Source organism: Leptosomus discolor, chromosome 2 (genome assembly GCF_034619465.1).
Source record: "Leptosomus discolor isolate bLepDis1 chromosome 2, bLepDis1.hap2, whole genome shotgun sequence".
NCBI classification, from domain to species: Eukaryota; Metazoa; Chordata; class Aves; order Leptosomiformes; family Leptosomidae; genus Leptosomus; species Leptosomus discolor.
In genome coordinates this window covers 34,903,140-34,920,762 of record NC_141392.1, presented here as the reverse complement: position 1 = coordinate 34,920,762, position 17,623 = coordinate 34,903,140, and the positions used below count along the sequence as shown (strand labels likewise).

Here is a 17,623-nt window from a genome sequence, read left to right as displayed (position 1 = left end):
CATGAGAAAGCACCAATCTAGGATGATCTCACTCCATCAGTTCAAATAATTTCCTTTTTTTTTCCTTTCTTAAACAGGCTTCCTTTGAAGCAGCAGACTTTACCCCAGATCAGGTATCATCTCATCTGTACATCTAACCTCCTGCTAGATTGGCTACAAACCACCTTCCAGCAGGAGGCATCCAGCCAGCACAAACTGTGCACTGCTCACTCCGCACAGCTCAAGGCAAGGCAACCCACCGCTCCCTACCTGACCCAGATCTTATCTGTCTTACAGGCAGAGCAGGAACAGCACAAATCTGCTGTTATTGTGGGTCTGCAGACAGAGGCACTGACACAGTGACTAAACTGAGAAAGTAAAGAAAAAACAGGGCGGAGACCCAGATATCTTACTGTACACTGAAAAGTGAGTGCACCTTCAGTTTTCTAGAGCTACAACACATTGAAATAGGTTGAAGGCTCACAATTATGTCAGTCACTCCTCCCCACCCTTGGGTATTAGACATCAGAGATGACACCACAAAGGTAGATCTCTAGAGTTGTAATACCTGTTTCCATTGTGATGAAGAAAAGCAGCAAAGGCAGCAGTCACTGCCTGTGGGAGATATGCTCACACCACCAAGGCTTGCAGATACCCAGCACTGAACGGCCAAAGGAATGACAGACTGCCAGGGACACCTCACTTAAAGCTGCACTTTAGGAAGAATGACTATCAAGGAAAGAATATAAACAACTGCCTGTGCAAGCCTGCCAAGTGCCTGTTGACAGCCCTCATTACACTGGCAGAAGCAGAGCACACCACAGCTCAGTCATCACAAAGGTGCAGAGGGCTATTCAGCTGAAGGACCTTTTCCTGCACTGATCCAGAGCCCAACCAAATGAAGGAGGGTGTTGGTTCAAGGTGGGGCTGCAAGCAGCTGATCTGAGGGAACACAGGAGCAGGACAGGTTTGCAGACACAAGCCATCCACATTAGGAACAGAAAGGAATCGTTAGAGAAAAGCACAAGCCAAACAATACTGGAAGGAAGGATCAATGGATGCCCAATTTTTTTTTTCCCTTTAAAGTATCTGCCACCACATGCCAGAGGTCTCAGGCCACTGTATCTGATGGGTCTGGGGTTTCTGATGCTTCCAGTGGTTTCTTACAGTGTCTCCATGTGACTAGAGCCAGCCGAACAGCAAAAATCAAGCAAGTCATTGCCAGCAGAACAACTAGAAAAGAAACAGAAGCATGTTAGCACATGAGAGAAAGTCCCAGTGCCTCTTGTCATACCCCTAGCTCCCAGTACGGGGGGCATTCAGGGAAAGAAGACCTGGTAAAGAGCCATTACCCCCATCAGAGTTGTATTTCACAGTTCAGAGTTTCACTGCTATCCAGTCAAACTCATCCAATGTCTCCAGGTCAAGACATGTCTAAAAGGGGGATGCTTTATGGACACAGGAATAAAAATGCATTACATTAACAAAACACTCCAAGAATAGTTGAACTATATAAAGAAACACATGCTAGTTTGGGAAAAAGCACATTCTTGCCCCACCAGCCAAACAAGCTGAACCATTAAGAATGAAGTTTTGCTGGCAGAAATGCACCTACTGCAGGAACACAGCTGTCTGCCAGAGATCATGCATACCTTCACATTCCTGGTGGCCAGAACCACCAGATGAGTCTCCAGTGCCCTCATGCCTTTGGCAGACAAGCTCTGCTAAGTCCTGCTGGGTGCTTTTAGGCATTATCAGGCTCCAGCTGCCCTTACAGCAAGAGGGAACACATATAGGGAGTGGCTTCAATGATGGTGCCAGTCCAGAAATTATTTTGGCTACTGGTACATGGCAGTGGGAGGGATGAAGGGTGGGAACAAGCTCCCTTCTGCTGACCCTACGGGGGAAATAGCCATCTCAAACTGCTACAGCAGGGTTCAGAGTTCACATAGCTCAGTTCCTTTCATGCCAGCATAAAACTACACATAGTGGCACAGCTTTTGCCAGACTGTGATTGTACAGTATTCAGACAGCTTAAGCCCTTTTACAATGGATGACTACACTCCGCTACAGTGGCCTGCAGCAACCAAATAATCCCAGGAAAACTTGTTAAGGCTAGCCTGAGCTCTGCATACAAAAGGAGCATGTGCAGCATTTTGCACTGTGAAATTTAGATACAATCCCACCTTGGGTCAGAAACTTATACCTTGCTCCTATATCCCAAACGATATAGGGCAAATGGAAGTGCACGGCCTTCATCCCAGTGCCGTGTCAGATGGAGCTACCAGCAGGGGACTCAAGTGGATGATGGAGAACTGTAGGGCAAACATATTGCACTAGGAAGTGAACTTGAGGCCACAAAAAGTTTGAAACCAGCCCCAAGGTTCATGGGCAATGATTTCTGCTCTATTCTACTCTGCAAAATAAACACCCTTTAATAAACCCCTACTTCTGCTTTTTATAAATAATACTTTTCAAAAGGCAAGTCTTCTTCCCCCTAATACACAGGAAAGATGTGAAAGTGTTTACTGACTTTCTTTTACAGGAGTAGGAAACAGTCCAAAAGATTCACCTATAAAAATGCCATTTGTCCTTGGGGATGAAAACGAGAAGTTCTTGTACATGCTGCCAGTCAGAGCTATTATGACCACTAGGTAGACAGTAAGGTTGTAGCGGACATATTTGTCAATAAAGAAGTTTTCTAAATAAAACCTGTGAAGAAAAAGATTGATCAAAGTAAACATTTTTACATTTTTCTCTGTACATTTCCCCCACCCCCCCTAGAATATTTAAGAAAGGAATTGGACAAAGAATAGTTTTTTTCCAGGCCAGTTTGGACCAGAGTCCAAAATTGTTCATTTACTAAAATTCAAAAGACTAATTAAAAAATTATCTAAGGTACCTTTAGGGAAAAAAATAAAGCCATGTTTTTCCATGCTTTCACACTCACCTGCAAACCCAGGGCAGGTTGGGCTCATGCAAGTTCCTGGCCCACAGCGTGTGCTTATTGGCATTGCTGAGGGTCAGGGAAGAAAAGCTCTGCACAGGCTCCCTGTTCATTTGCCATGAATTATAACACAGACCTTTGCACTCAGTGTTGGTCCAGGGACAGACTATGAACAAATTCAGACAGATAGTCCAACCCATTTACGAGAGGTGGAAGGGGTCTCAGGCTTGGTGGGAATCCATGAGGTTGCTTACCATATTACTAGGTCAAGAGCAAGGATGCTTAGGGAAGCAGTGGTGGCTGTCTCATTGGACACGTTCCACTTGTAGATCAACACAACAGCAAAGTTCAGCAGGGTGGCGATGGTGGTCCACGTTGCATACAACACCAGCCCGTTCTGGACCTGCCATGTAGCACAGCAAGATGACAAGTAGTGATAAAAAAGGTAATTACTGTTTGCCTTTTGTGACCCATAGGTCCTGAGGCAGTTAAGCCAGCCTTCTGGACCTAGCTGCAGGGAAAGTCCTTCAACACAAGAAGAGTTGAAGCCTTGGAGTCCGCAAAGCGATCCCCCAGAGATCCACCTCAGTGGCAGCTGAAGAATACCCCATACAAAGCCCTGTAACCCCAGCGGGGGCTTCCCATCTGTACCTCAAAGCACAGTCTGCCTGGCTGCCCAGCCTAGTTGTTGCAGGCTGCTGTAACTGGCAGAGAGAACATTTAGAATCTCAACCTCCCAGCAAACATCTTTACTACATGAAGCCTGCAGCAGGCAATATCAAGGGCTGGAGTAACTCCCAAGTGAGGATGGGGAACCCAGCTATTCTCATTTCCCTGTGTTAAACTGGTGTCTTGGGAAATGCAGTATAAGGGGATGTGAAGGACAGAGCGTGCTCCCAGTTTGTGCCAAGAGCTGCAGACATTTCCACATTGCCAGCAGGGCTGGCAGGAACTTTCCTGTGCAAAGCCTCCCATCTTTGCAGCCTCCCCCTCCACTGAAAACCCTCCTAGCTTCTTGGATGGGCTTTTTCAGCTGACAAACACCAACATTAAGCAAAGGAATCAAGGTGGTTAAAGCACACACAGCAGCCATGGGAGGATCTGCAGTGTGAGGTGTCCTGGATAGGGAAAAAGGGATCAGGGTAGCAGGGGTGAGGAAGGAGAGAGGCACAGGGAAGGAACTAAGGAGTGATGGAGTATGAGTATGTTTCTCTTATTTTCCCTGTGCAGATCGCCAAACACACACCCACTCTTTTCAGGGATAGTGTTAAAGTCACTTCCTTCCAGAATCTGGCAAAACTCAAAGGGAGCTGCATTTGAAACCTCGAGCAGTGCACACTTGCCCATATAAGAAATAAATATTTTTTTGTAGTCAGATACCAGGGACATTACCATCAGCTACAGCAACAGAAGCCACCCTTAGTAATGGCTTCTTCCTCTGCAAGAAATATTCTTCCCACCCCAAACAGAAGTCTGAGCTGAAGTTTTCATACTTCACTGAAAACTTCATTCTGTAGGAGCTCAAGAAGTACAAGGGGTATACCTTGCTCAATCATTCCCATAATGTCCAATAGGACACAGATGCAACTAAGCCTAGTGCACCTGCAGCAGCCACAAGTTAGGGCAGAAATCTTCCCATACCTACCTCCTGCCATTGACTCCCTCATTCTTGATACCTTCAGCACTGCACAGTAGGTTTTTTTGGTTTTGTTTTCAGTATTTACCAACAGCACAGATTCCCAAATGCCACCTACCAGGATGCGGATGAGCCAGAGCTCAGCTTTGTGACCCTTCACAAACCACGAGGAATGGATGCTCAAGGCTTGGTGTGAAATGAAGAGGGAGGCATAGGTGGTAAAAGTGAGGGCTGCCAGGAACACCAGGGCTGGGAGGAGGTATCTAGGACAAAGACCATGCACACACACAATATACAATACATTTTTTTTTAGTAGTGTCAGTGTCTTAATTCATAGCTTTAGCATTTGGCCTTTACTGACTTTAAGTTAACCAACCTTTAATAAAGGTAATCACTACATGTAGCCCTCATTTTGACATATTGCTGTTTTACTGTTAATCATGAAGTTATTTTCCTGACTGCAATCGATTTCTTCACCTCTTGACAGTGGTGCTATTATAAGCCCTTCATGTGACCATGATTGTGAAAACAATCCAAGGCAATGAAGAGAGGCATGGCTCCTGCCTTACCTGGGGGGTTAAAAACATGCAAGAACAGCAGCTCTGAGCAGATCTCAGACTTCAATAATCAATTCATCTCATGGACAAGATGAAAACATCACATAAAAACGCAAAGCTTTTATAAAGGCCACCTTTTGCCAAGGCCTGCCATAGAGTTTTACAGTGTGGTTAAGCATCCACACATAGACGAAAAGGCAAAATGAAGTATTGAGGCAGTCCCAACAGGAGGATTAGAAAGCATTTGTAACAACTCACTCTCGGTCCCACAGAAACAGCCATCCAACATTGAGGCCATTATTCAGAATCCACGCCACATAAAAAGATATTGGCAGCAAGTCTGGCTTTATGTACACACATCCAAGTTCATTCCTGCCATAAAAAAGTGGGTATGAAGAAGAGAAAACAATGCCTGCATTGACCAACCAAACCTTTATAGCCCCGTTTTCCTCATACTAACAGTGATTCCACATTGGAGTCAATATTTCAGCTTAAATCAGACTTTCTCCTCTGCATCCTTCTCTGACATTGTACAGTCCCTGTGGTTTTCCCCACCAGGACATTGTCCCACAGTACAGAACTCTGCACCATCACAGATTTAGTGGGTACTAAAGACTGCTCCACAGATGCTGCAAAGCTCATGCCGCTGGTGCTGGCAGCAATAGCATGGTCATTTTAGCCCAGTGCCCGGGTAAAAAGGCTTGTGGCATCATAGTATGGGTGCATATGTGTATATATTTTGTGTGCATGCACATACATGTGTATGGATTTGACCACTCTTGCACGAACACATACTTCATTCTTCTCTCAACCTTCAGTGTTGGCCACTATCAACTGAGCAACTTTTATAAGTCGTGTGAAAACAGCAGATACACAAGGCTCAAACTAAGCAGTTCATCATCCCCCTTGACAGAAGAGCTGCAATGTAAGTCTGTCCCACAGAGGACATCACAGAATGTTACAGATATTGCATGATACTGCACAAGGCAGTTACTGATCTCATAGCCCCAAGAAAAGCTTCAAGTCCAGATCAACCCAAAAAGACTTCCCAATGGCAATTCTCTGATTTCTAACAGCAAGTAAACTCAAAGCATTAACTCCATCAATTCATTCATTTTGTCCCTGTGGATTCTCAGCATCTAACAGTGGGTAAGTGCAGCTACTGGGTAACTATAAGATCACATGAATCAGTGGAAACCAGGCCTCACAGCACAGTTTACATGCTCTGTCACCTGTCCACACATCACAGCAGCTCATGTACACCTCCAAACTGCTTCCCAGCTACGGATGCTGAACCTAAGAGATGCTCCAGCAGCAGAGCTTCAGCATGTCAAGAGGAACAGCAGTGGGTTCACTCTGACCAGAAACCCCAGAAAAGGGGTTAAGAGCTACAGAAGGGAAGAGCCACTGTCCCTCATTTATACTGTAAGCAGGGAAAATACCTTCGACAGATCCCTGACAACGCATAGAGAAGCAAGGCAAGCTGCCAGACATAGATGACGTTCCAGATGAGGAAAGTCCAGCCAGCTGGTGTGAAGTCTGTGTTGTACTTCGCTGAGATGTTTCCAGGGGTTGTCCTAAATAGACCTGCAGTGGTGAAAGTTATTGCAGGCAGAAGCATTAATACATGCTAAGGATTGTGAAAGGCTGCTGATTTCCCTCACCCTGCAATCTTCCTTAAGGCTTAGTCCACACCTCAGTAGATCAGGGAGAGACAAGAGGATGCCCTTGGTGAAAACAAGCCATGAGCTGCAGTTGGTTTGCCTTTAGTCGCCCATGATGGGATCACTGTCCCTATGGGTAACACTGAGCACCTTCCCTCCTATACAGAGCCAGAAAAGCCAGTTGCCTGTGAAAGCCAGAGAGAAACATCATGTCCATTTTCAAGAGGTTCAGCTGAGTAGTGTTCAAACTGAGCACCACTGCTCTCAACAAGCCTGCAGCAGCAGCCCAAACAGCTTCCACCAGGGATACAAGGGCAGCATATGCAAAGACTGCCTTTCACCCACCAGTAGATCCATGTTCACCAGGGACAAGGCCATTTACTTGGATTTCAAGGGACTGGACAGGGCTCATGCACCTGGCTGAAACACCTGGAAGATGCACCAGCTACTTCCATCTTTCACAGATCAAGCTGAGTTTGGAGAAGAAATTAGGTAACAAGCACATCTACCCCATCTATGGCACCCTATATCATGAAATATTAGGCACTAAATCCATTCCTGAACATAGACAATCTGCTTGCATTACCTTTGAATATCCCAGTGGCATTTCCAGCATTCAGTATCACCATGACTGTGAAAGTAGCCAGAGACAGAAACATCACCAAAATCTTCAGTTTGTGCATAGTATCCATTTTACCCTGCAACAAATTAGAGATACTGTTTGACTATCCTAATGTATGCCTGGGTTTGTTCCATGTCCCAGAGACTGTTTTAGAAATAATGTTGTAAATTCCCCAGTTTTAACTGTTGACATTTATTTGTGGTGTTTTGATAAGAACTAAAAAGGTCTTGCATGGGCCAGGAGCATCTTTCTTTGAACCAGCATCCTCTTGATACAGCAGTGTCAGCAGCCCAGAAAATAGCCCCAAAATAGGGCAAGCAACAGATACTTCCCCAGAATATTCTTCCAACAGCTCAAGGATTTCTAGTAGTAGTATGTTTAATAGTCTCTCACAGGTTTTTAAGACTAAACTCTCCAGATCCATGAAGTAATCCAATGATCTGGGGGGAAAAAAAATCTGTGTCTGAGATTGTCTGTTAGCAACCTCTACTAGTCCCTAGAACTGTAATAGCTAAAGACCCCATACAAGTTTCAGATGGAGAGCAAACACTACAAACACCTGGGAAGGCTGCCTGGGTTCTAGACAACCCTGATTCACAGAAGCAAAGAGGACTTGCGAGGTTGCAGAATTGAAATGGGAAGTCTGGAGTGCCCAGTGAGCAGCCACTGCCACCACCAGCTCTGCCACCACCCACCTGTGACTGGTATAGTGCAAGAAACATAGCTCAGGTTTGCCTATGGATGTATATCAAAGGTTTTAATGTCCAAATAATTAGCAAGCAAGGTAAAAAAGGGAGTCCAGCTCATCTTACATCACTATTGCAGTTTTATTGAAGCAAACAGGCCTATCAATTCTGCCCACTTTAGGAAGGAAATATGAAAACATTAAATGTCTTGACTTTGCAGCTGAGTGCCTTTTAGTTCAATTTAGCTTTTCACATTTACCTCTCTAACCTTATAACTTACAAAATAACAGCTTCTTTTCATGGTGCTATTACCTCCTCATTTACTGGCTGCAAATAAGATTTAAATGCTTCAGCAGGTCTCAAGAACTTTATGGATTGTAAAATCTACATACTACATTTTTTTCAATGTTTCTAAGTAGTGACTTGAGCTCTCTTAAGTGATCTTCATTAGTCCAGCATTTGTTCTACCAAGGAGAAATTTTGTGCCACCTCTAAGAATAATCGTATATACATCCACACTACAGGTAACAATTCCCCTCACAGCTCAGCACTTGAGCTGCCTTCCTCTATACAATAGCATTTCAATGCCTTCCAGCATTGGCAGGAAAACTGAGTTGTTCCAAGCTGCTCAGCATTGAACTAATAAATTCCAGTTCCCACTTCAGTGGATGGTTTTATAGTTCCGGGCTTTGTTCATTGACTGAGCTGCATCCAGACACAGCACAAGGAAGTGGGAAAGGAAATTCTATTTTCTGTAAATCCATGCAAGCTTTTCAGTTCCATCTAAGGAGAAAACCACCCTTTTTAAAAAGTTAAAATCCTGCGTGGAAGAACTTGTTTAACTCAAGATATCAAATCCCAACTAGATTTATGCCAGTCAAGTCCCAAAACAACATATTGTCTTCAACAGATACACTGAGTTAGCAAACTCTGAAAAGAAAAATCCACTCGTACTGTGAAAGATATCCGAGTCACGAAATAACTGACCTGCAGATTTCTGAAAGCCAGGAAAATGTAGGAGAGGAAATACCACTGTACACTTGTCTTATTCTTATATTCTTTCTTTGAACATTGACTCTTGGCCACTCCAGTACATGAGACTAGATGGTCTTCTGATCTTACTGTCATGCCAAATTTATGTTCTCCTGACAGTCCTGTAATTGAATTCAGCACCACATTTCTTTTTTTATTAGCATATTTAGAAGAGACACAGCTTCAGAGAAAACCATACTTGCTTATGGAAGTCTAGGAGGAAAGTCTTATTTTTAAAACCAGTCAATAGTTTCACTACCGTCTCTTACCTCCTGCCCCCCTCTAATTGACTGCTGGCAATAAATGTCTGCGATATTTCCCTGCCTGCAGTCACCAGTCACAAACACCCTTTAGAAGAATCAGAAATATTACTCACAAGGATCCACACAGGCTTTTTGGCAGTGTCTTACAGCTGTAGTTCAGCTACCAGCAGAGCTGGGGAGTCTCTGCTGCTCAACCTTATCTAAAGAGATTTTATACTACTTTCAGCAGATTAATAATCATGCATTATTTAAAAAATCACGGTAGTTAGACATGCTTTCTGTCTGTGAGCTGCAGTCTCCAATTGGCTAAAGCCTCCCAAAAACAAGCACTTATGCAAGAGCAATGTGATTACTTAACGAGGGCCTTTTATAACAGCTAGAGCAATGCACACTCCCAACTTGCTGGCAGACAAAACCTAATGAGTGCATGCTCTCAGGCTCTTGCCTGTTTCATCCTTCCCCGTGTCTGCCACAAGGAGGGAAACTGAGCACTCCAGTGCAAAATATTGCATCTCGAAATCACAGCTAGGGTAGCACTCCTATGTGGGAGAGGGGATGCTCACAGGGGTAGCTGCAGAAACAGCCTGGATTTGATGTTTGGGGAAGCTGGAGATGTAACACATAGCAAAGTCTAGATCCTGTGAGCAGCTACAGATCTTCCCTGTATCCCCAGAGGGAGCTGAAATCTGAACTCCTCTCTGGATCTGCCACTCAGTGGGCATTTTGTAGTGTTAAACATTGTATAGATATGAGCAACTTCTCTTGCACAGCAAGCACATGTAGAGTAAACCTGTATTTTTTACTTCACTTCTATTCTTTGCAGTGTGACACATACTCTGCTGAAAATCCCTAAACCTGGTGTCAAAGCTGGACTTTAAGTATTTCCTAGATCTGAGGGACTCTGTAAACCCCAGGGAGAGCCTTCCTCATGTCAGAACCAGAAAGGAAAGACAGGTGAGAAAACCCCAAACCTGAAGTGCTAAATGAACTTTTACAGGGTTGTTGGTTTTTTTTTTTAGAGTTTGATCTCAAGTGTATCGCACAAGTAAATTTCTCTTCACAGATACAGAAGAGGCTCCTGTCCCCCACTGCAAGCCAGCCCCCCAGAAGCAGAGCAAGCCACACCAGCTGATCAGCCTCCATCTGCATCTCTGCATGCCATGGGACTGCAGTCTCACCACATTCACTCCTTTCATTTTATATTTCCGCTTGTTTCCCCTCAATTTTAAACTACTATAACCAATTAAAAACATGCTTCAGCATCAAAATGTTATTTACCTTGTGCAACTACAGTGTCTACCACACAGACAGTCTTGCTGGGAACTCCCTCACGTCAAATATAAAGGCAGTGAATAAACTAGCACCTACCCTCACCCATTAGAAGCAACATCATGGGGCTGTGAACGAACTCTGCTAGGGCTTCCTTGACCTTTGGGATAGGAGTACAAAGCCTACACATCCTGGGTTTCAAAGGTATTTTTTCTAGAATAAATTGCAACAGAGTCCTTGGATAAAATATTCAAAATTATTTTATCATGCAGCTCTACAGAAATCCTCTAAAGTATGTTTGTTAAGTATGTTTGTAAAGTACAGAGGAATGTGCTTAGAAATGTGTTAAAACTGAACAGCTCTTGCTTCACTAGGCTGCACAGCATTGCCAAAAGTGGGAATGCTCAATACAGCTACAGCTCTAAGATACCAAAGTCAAACTCAAAGCAAGCATTTATGGAAAAGCCCTACCTTTCTAATGTATCTTCATTCAAAGAACTTTTAGACCTATGTCTTCCACGTGGGCTTCAGCTGAATATCCTTGCTGGCCTGTTGAGGAAGAAAAATTACACTGTCAGATGAGTGACAAATGCAGTGATATACACTTCAGCCAAGAAATGGCTGTTAATGTTTGTATGCACAGACAAAGGGAAGCATGATACAATCTGCATTCACAAAAGGATGCATCTTGAAATCAAGACACTCCGCAGCAATGCTGAATGAAATCACTGGAACAAATTCCACAACACAGCCAGTTCAGTACTTTTCAAGACAAGCTGCTTCGAATCAAATGGAAGTTTGTATTCACCTAGGCCATGACAGAGAAAAACAGTTTCCAGCTAATAGTTTACAATCATAGTTTTCCACTGATAAGCAGAAAAATACACATTCTCTCTTCCTGTATTACCAAAAATCTTTAAAGAAGGACCTATCTTTAGAGCCCTCATTTGTAATTTCCCAGAGGAAAAAAAATAGGAAAAAAGTTGCTTTTCAAGAAGGAGGGATTTACCATGCCAACCCATCCCCATGCATGCTCTCTGCAGCACTATGGTGTGTTCCACCAGCATCGGTCCACCTCAGACACCAGTTCACATGCAATAGCAGGACTGGTTGCAATGGGACCATAGTTCTACTATCACTCCCCCATGCACTAGAAAGCAATGTAAGCATTTACAAGATGCTGAGCTAGCATGAGCAGACTTTGCACAGGAATTAATGCCCTGCTGACATGAGGAAGACTTTTTAAAAACATGAATCCTCCAGCTAGTAGCTGAAATAAGACAGTCCCAGCACAGACAGTGGAAGCCAAATGCTAAAGGTACCACTGTGGAGATCCTGCTCACAAAATAAACCTGTTTTGCACTGTGCAGGAACTGAAACAAGTTCATCTGTGTGTAGCTCACTCAACAGCACACACTGTCACTAGCAGGAGACTCCAGAAAGCAAAGCACCAGAAAAGCCACTTCTCACCAAGGAAGACCAATGTCATTTAGGACAGAGGTGTTTCTTATCTGGAGACCAGCTCAAATAGTTAAACAAAACTAGTGCCAGGGTAGTTGGTTATATTCAATTCCAGCCAAGCAACTCAAAATAAAATAGCCTATAAAAAGGAGAAGCTCTCAACACCAAAGGATGCTCCTGGGGAGGGAAGAGCTGACCTGAGAAGCAGCTCTGTATGAGTCTCAAACAGATGTGAGACAACCAGCACAACTCCTTGTCTCAAGCGCAACCACCAGAAGGGATCCCTGGGTCAAGTCAGAAAGTCTCCTTGCCCTGACCCATACTGAACTGCAAGACAGCCATCACAGCTACTCCAAACACCTCCCTGGCAAGGCAGGAGCCCAGCAACTCCAGACTAGACCCCCAAAGCGTTTCACCATCAGCAGCAGCAATGGCAGGTTTAAATCCTAAATGCGTTATGCACACTCAGAGCTCCAATTTAATCTTTACAGACATTTGCTTTAACTCCAGCCTTTCCTAATGTGCCAGGCAAACTAGCATCCAAGAGTCAGCAACCTCACTGGAAATCATTTTCAGGCCAAGTTCAGCAAATGTTGACAACCAAATATACTAATCTTCTAACAGCTCAAGCATCCTAATCCTGCAGTGGGTTAATCTGGGTGCCTTCAGTGCCAGGGATTAGCCCTTCTACTCTGCTAGAAGGGATGGGATTTGACTAGGCACACCAGGATGGGCACACAGTGAAGCGGATCTGTGTTAGCAATCCCCTTTGGGTATTTTAAGAAGGAAAATCTGCTTTTTATTGTTCAATAACAGAACAGATCCACCTTTTGTCAGCAGGGAAATCTTCCTAGGTTTGAGGGAACAAGAATAGTAACAGGAATCCACTACCCACTTATTTGCAACCAGACTTTGAGGCAGCTGCCATGCTGTCATGGTTTGAGCCCACCCATCTGACTCCAAAAGCCCCCGCAGCTGCTCGCTCACCCCTACGCCATCCCCTGAAGGGTGGGGAGGAGAAAGTAAAAGCAAAAAGGCTTGAGGGTCGAGACACAGGACAGTGAGGGCTCACTCACCAGTTATGGTCACAGGCAAAAGACAGACTCAACTTGGGATAACAACATGTATTTAACACAAACAACTACCACCATCAAGGATAAGGAGAGATACAACCAGATCTTAAATAAAAACACACCCTCCCCCACACCCCACACCCCCCCCCCCCATCCCTCCGGTCTTCCTGGGCTCAGCTCTGCTCCCTCTTCCCTACAGCAGCACAGGGGGCAGAAATGGGGGTCACAGTCCGTCTGTCACAAGATGTCTCCACTGCTCCTTCCTCCTCAGGGAGAGGGGCCTTCGCAGCCTTCCCCTGCCCCACCGCGCGGTCCCTCTCCCGGCAGACAGCCCTCCACCAACTGCTCCAACGTGAGCCCTTCCCGCGGGGCCGCAGCTCCCCAGAACCCCCCAGCGCAGGTCCCTCCCGGGGGCTCCCGCCCTCCCACCGACGGGCGGCTCCAGCGTGGTCGGAGCCACGGTCTGCTTCGGGCCCGGTCCCCGCTCCTCCGGCCCGGGGCCCTCCGCGGCCTGCAGGCCAACCTCTCGTCTCTGTGGGCTGCAGGGGCTCAGCCACCACCTCACCATGGGCCGCAGGGGAATCCCTCCACCGGCACAGCTCCCCCTCTCCTTCCTCACTGACCTGGATGTCCGCAGGGCTGTGTCTCTCCTATCCCCCTTCGCTCACCAACACACACAAAACAAAGACAGCAATCAACCACTTGTTTCACTCAAATAGTCACGCACAGAGGCGATCCGGCCTTACCCAGAGCTGGGTCTGAAATTGGAGCCGGGGGACCTTCTCGAAGCCACTCACAAGGGCCACCTCTGTAGCTCCCTGCCCACTACCAAAACCGCGCCAGACATCAGACCACCACACATGATAAAATTCACTGACTGATCTCCAAATATTTTTGTTGAACTCTAGATTAAGGACATTGTTGTAAGCACTTAACTCAAAACTAACCCCTGCACCACTCCTGTGAGAGAAAAGGAGGGGGGGGGGGGGGGCCAAGGCAATGTACTTCTGTCTTTAAGCTAAACTTCATGAGACAAACAGAAAATATTCTCCCCAGATATTCTCACTTACTGATTAAGCAATAGTAAGTTTGCCTTCAAGGGCAGGCCAGGAGTCTGCAGCAGCATCTAGCAGGCAGCATCCACAGCATCAGACCAGGAACAGAGCAGCAGGCAGCACTTTCTGGAGCTGACAGGCAGCATACAGGTGTGAGAAGCTCACCTGTGCAACCCACCCCTCCAAACAGGATGACTGTAAAGAGATGACAAAACCAGCAGAGTTAAGCAGGGATGAATGAGGACACATTTACATGGCTGGATATCTTCATTTTTTAAACCTTATTTTATTCAATCACATGGCACTACTGCTGCTTGCAGGACTCTGCCATGTCTTCTTCTGTCACTAAAGGAGTGACACAACCAACAGCATCCATTCAGTACTTCATTTGGCCAGCATCACTTCTGTATCCTTACGGATTTTAAGAATACAAACATGAACCTCCTAGATAGCTTTTCTCTGCCCTCACCACCATCACCCCTGAATGCTTCATAAGCATTTATTGGTTTTCCTCCCCACAACTCCCTGAGAAAGAGCAAAAGACACCCAGGAAACAAGTCCCTTGCACTGACAGCAGCACAGCAGATTTCTATAAGCCCTCGGGGGTATAGACAGCTATTTTGGAGAGCCCACATGGCCACCCAGTATAGTCAGGAACAGAGACATACAGAAATGGAGAAAAGGCACCTGGGTTTCAGTGAGAACACAAGTTTTTCTGACAACTGGGAGAGCAGAGAGCTGCCTTCATTTATAGCTGCAGCATCCAGGTCAGCAAGAACCTCTCACACAGAAAGCCTGCTCTGTAACCTGGTTGGCCTGATTTTCTTTATAGCATTTTTGTGGCACTTTATATGTTTAAATGCAATGGTGTCACCTATAATTGGCAGCACTCAATGCATCTCAAATGGGCAATGTGCATCTCAAGCTGGGCATCTAGAAAGTGAAAAAAACAGCAAGCATTTTGATTGCAGTAGTTTTCCTACAAGAGGGCAGCATGAAGCTTAAACAGACAACTTCAATTTGCAGCTGTTGAGTGCCTGACTTTGGCATGAATATTCCTTTAGCATAGCAATTTTGCAATTTAGTTATCTAGATTTTTTTTAAAAGGCAACTGGAGTATATATAAAATGCCATCACATGGCTATATATCACCTCCTACATGAATCATTAGCAGAACTGGAACATTTAGTTCCATCACTGCAGGAAATTAGTAGAACAAACTCATTGCGAGACCTTACAGACAGAGAAGGTACTTTTTATTAAAAAGACTAATAAGTTAATTCTACCTGTTCCCCCACCAACATGCTCACATGCACAGATCTGTGTGCATCGGTCTGGCCAGGATCCCCTGTGTACAGCAAGAAGCACATGGGATAGCACCATCATGGCCTCATTGCATCTCCTGGGCTCCCCCTAATTCTTGGACACATCTTTTATACACTTTACCCCTACCATCTTGTGCTTTTTGTGTCTTGCCTCAGCCCTCAAGACTGCCAGGTAAAATTGTCTTGTTATCCCTATCTAGATATTTCACAGTTCCAGTACTGTTGGTCATCATCTTGTCACCTTATCTCTAAGGCTTCAGTTTGTTCTTTGTCCTCTGGTTATTTGCATGAAACACTTGAGATGGCTCTGCAACAATTAATACATGCCACTCCTTTAACTCTTCATTTGCTGTTTTTCTAGTGTCTTCAGCCATGCATTTCCATTCACACCAATATTAGTATTTCTATTAAAAACCTCTACATCAGGCAGATCCCAACACAGCTAATCCAAGCTGAAAGCTGTTAACTTTCTGCAGATCAGGGCAGGAGACCACCTTGGCAACAAATTACACAGCTTTTGGCTGGCCATACAGATATGTAGAGGTTGAACATTTTGCATATTGTGGCAAATTTTAGACAGCAGTCCCTCTAACTACTTCTCTTATGTATATGTTACTATACAAGCTTCATCCATCTTCTTTCCCATATCCCTCACCCTTGCTTGCACATCTGCTCACCTGTCTCAGTTATTCCACACAACCACCCCATCCTCTTAGGGAAAATACCTTCTCTAAAAGCTGTTTCTGCCAGCCTCTACTCTCTCCTCTCCCACAACAAGGATATGCATAAGGATTTTCATAGGTCTATAACTTGACAGAATCACTTGGCTACTTTTCAAAGGCAAAAAACCACACCCTTTGCTCCAGGTTGGTCTTCCAGCCAAATTACCAGGCTGCCTTTCAGAACATGGAAGTGTTAAAATAATCAGACAGCTATTTCAATCAGAAATTTAAGACAAAACATCAGTTTCCTCCTAAACTTAGTCAAAACACCAGCAAGATCTTTTGTACTATAACGTCTCCGAAAAAAAAGCTAAGCCTGAGGCAAGCAAGAAATAAGGGAGAACTGCAGCCAAAGAAGAAATTTTGGTTAGATCAGAAGTGAAGAAAAGGAGCTCTAGCAGGAAGCATAAGAAAGCCATAACTGAAAACAATGTTGTCATTCTGGCCTACAGTAAATGCATTTATTGATCAAGACATATATATGCACACCCACATATCTAGATCCTCACAGAGCACTTTGCAGCCTCTCCAGGATCGTGCAATAGACTATTCTTCTCAGTCAAGCTGGAGACCAACTGTGTCTTTGCAAAGCCAGCTGGAGACAGGGGCTTCACATCTCAAGGAGGTGAAACATAGCTTCTTACAGAAGTTCTCAGCCTATAAAGGTTCCTGGGCTCCACCACACACCACTTGAGACCTGCCTACTCCTGCAGGTGTAGATAAGGACCTGCTCCCACTGCATCTGGTGATTTGGGGTAACCTCTGTTTTGGACTTGAGATGGCTTAGAAGGGGCTTGTTCTTTGGAGGGACTGGAGTTCCTTCCTCAGGTAATCTAGGAAGGTGTCTAAAGAACAGGCATCCAGAAAGATCAGCAGCAAAATCAGCCACCTCTTTTGAAAACCACTAGCAGCAAACTGATGAGGACTGAGATCCCGCGGTGTCAGAAAAAGCCCACGAGACTCCCAGCCCTGTGCACCTTGGGAAGTGAGCATCAACTCTGCAACATCAGCCTCCTACCATATTTTCCACTGAACACCAAAAACATGTTGTCTTTGTCCAAACACCCTTCAGGGTTATCACAGTGTTACTTTTTGCAACTTAATCTTCAAAGCAGTGCCTGCCCTTCCTCCTTTATTCCTTCCTACTAATTAATTTTTAGTGAAACTTACGGTGTTAGCAGTTTTGATCTGGTTATTCTGTTGAGGCTTGTCTAGAGTCAAAATCCACAAAGCAAAACCTTAGTAGTGCCATCAATGCAAGCTCACTCTCATGCCTGGGAAGCTAGCTGAACTGCCAGCTCTCTGGCTAATATGACGACATTCCTTTCTTCT

General features: G+C 44.9%; 1 protein-coding gene across 1 annotated transcript; it reads right to left on the bottom strand.

The window, feature by feature from the left end:
- Positions 1 to 1,090: 1,090 nt before the first annotated feature.
- On the bottom strand, positions 1,091 to 9,099 carry LOC104349845 (uncharacterized). The gene is made up of 8 exons (XM_009955499.2): positions 9,079 to 9,099; positions 7,370 to 7,481; positions 6,562 to 6,706; positions 5,378 to 5,491; positions 4,681 to 4,825; positions 3,181 to 3,329; positions 2,552 to 2,691; positions 1,091 to 1,212 (listed from the first exon to the last, which is right to left on the bottom strand). Exons 2-8 carry the CDS (start codon positions 7,473 to 7,475, stop codon positions 1,091 to 1,093), a joined length of 921 nt encoding a protein of 306 aa, XP_009953801.2. The 5' UTR covers positions 7,476 to 7,481; positions 9,079 to 9,099.
- Positions 9,100 to 17,623: the final 8,524 nt, after the last annotated feature.

Excerpts from the sequence above, each read along its gene's own strand:
- LOC104349845 (XM_009955499.2), bottom strand. The coding sequence starts at position 7,475 with ATGGATACTATGCACAAACTGAAGATTTTGGTGATGTTTCTGTCTCTG. Across the intron at positions 3,330-4,680 it reads TCTGGCTCATCCGCATCCTG|GTCCAGAACGGGCTGGTGTT; the intron begins GTAGGTGGCATT and ends GCTACATGGCAG. Across the intron at positions 1,213-2,551 it reads GACAAATGGCATTTTTATAG|TTGTTCTGCTGGCAATGACT; the intron begins GTGAATCTTTTG and ends TTTCTTTTCTAG.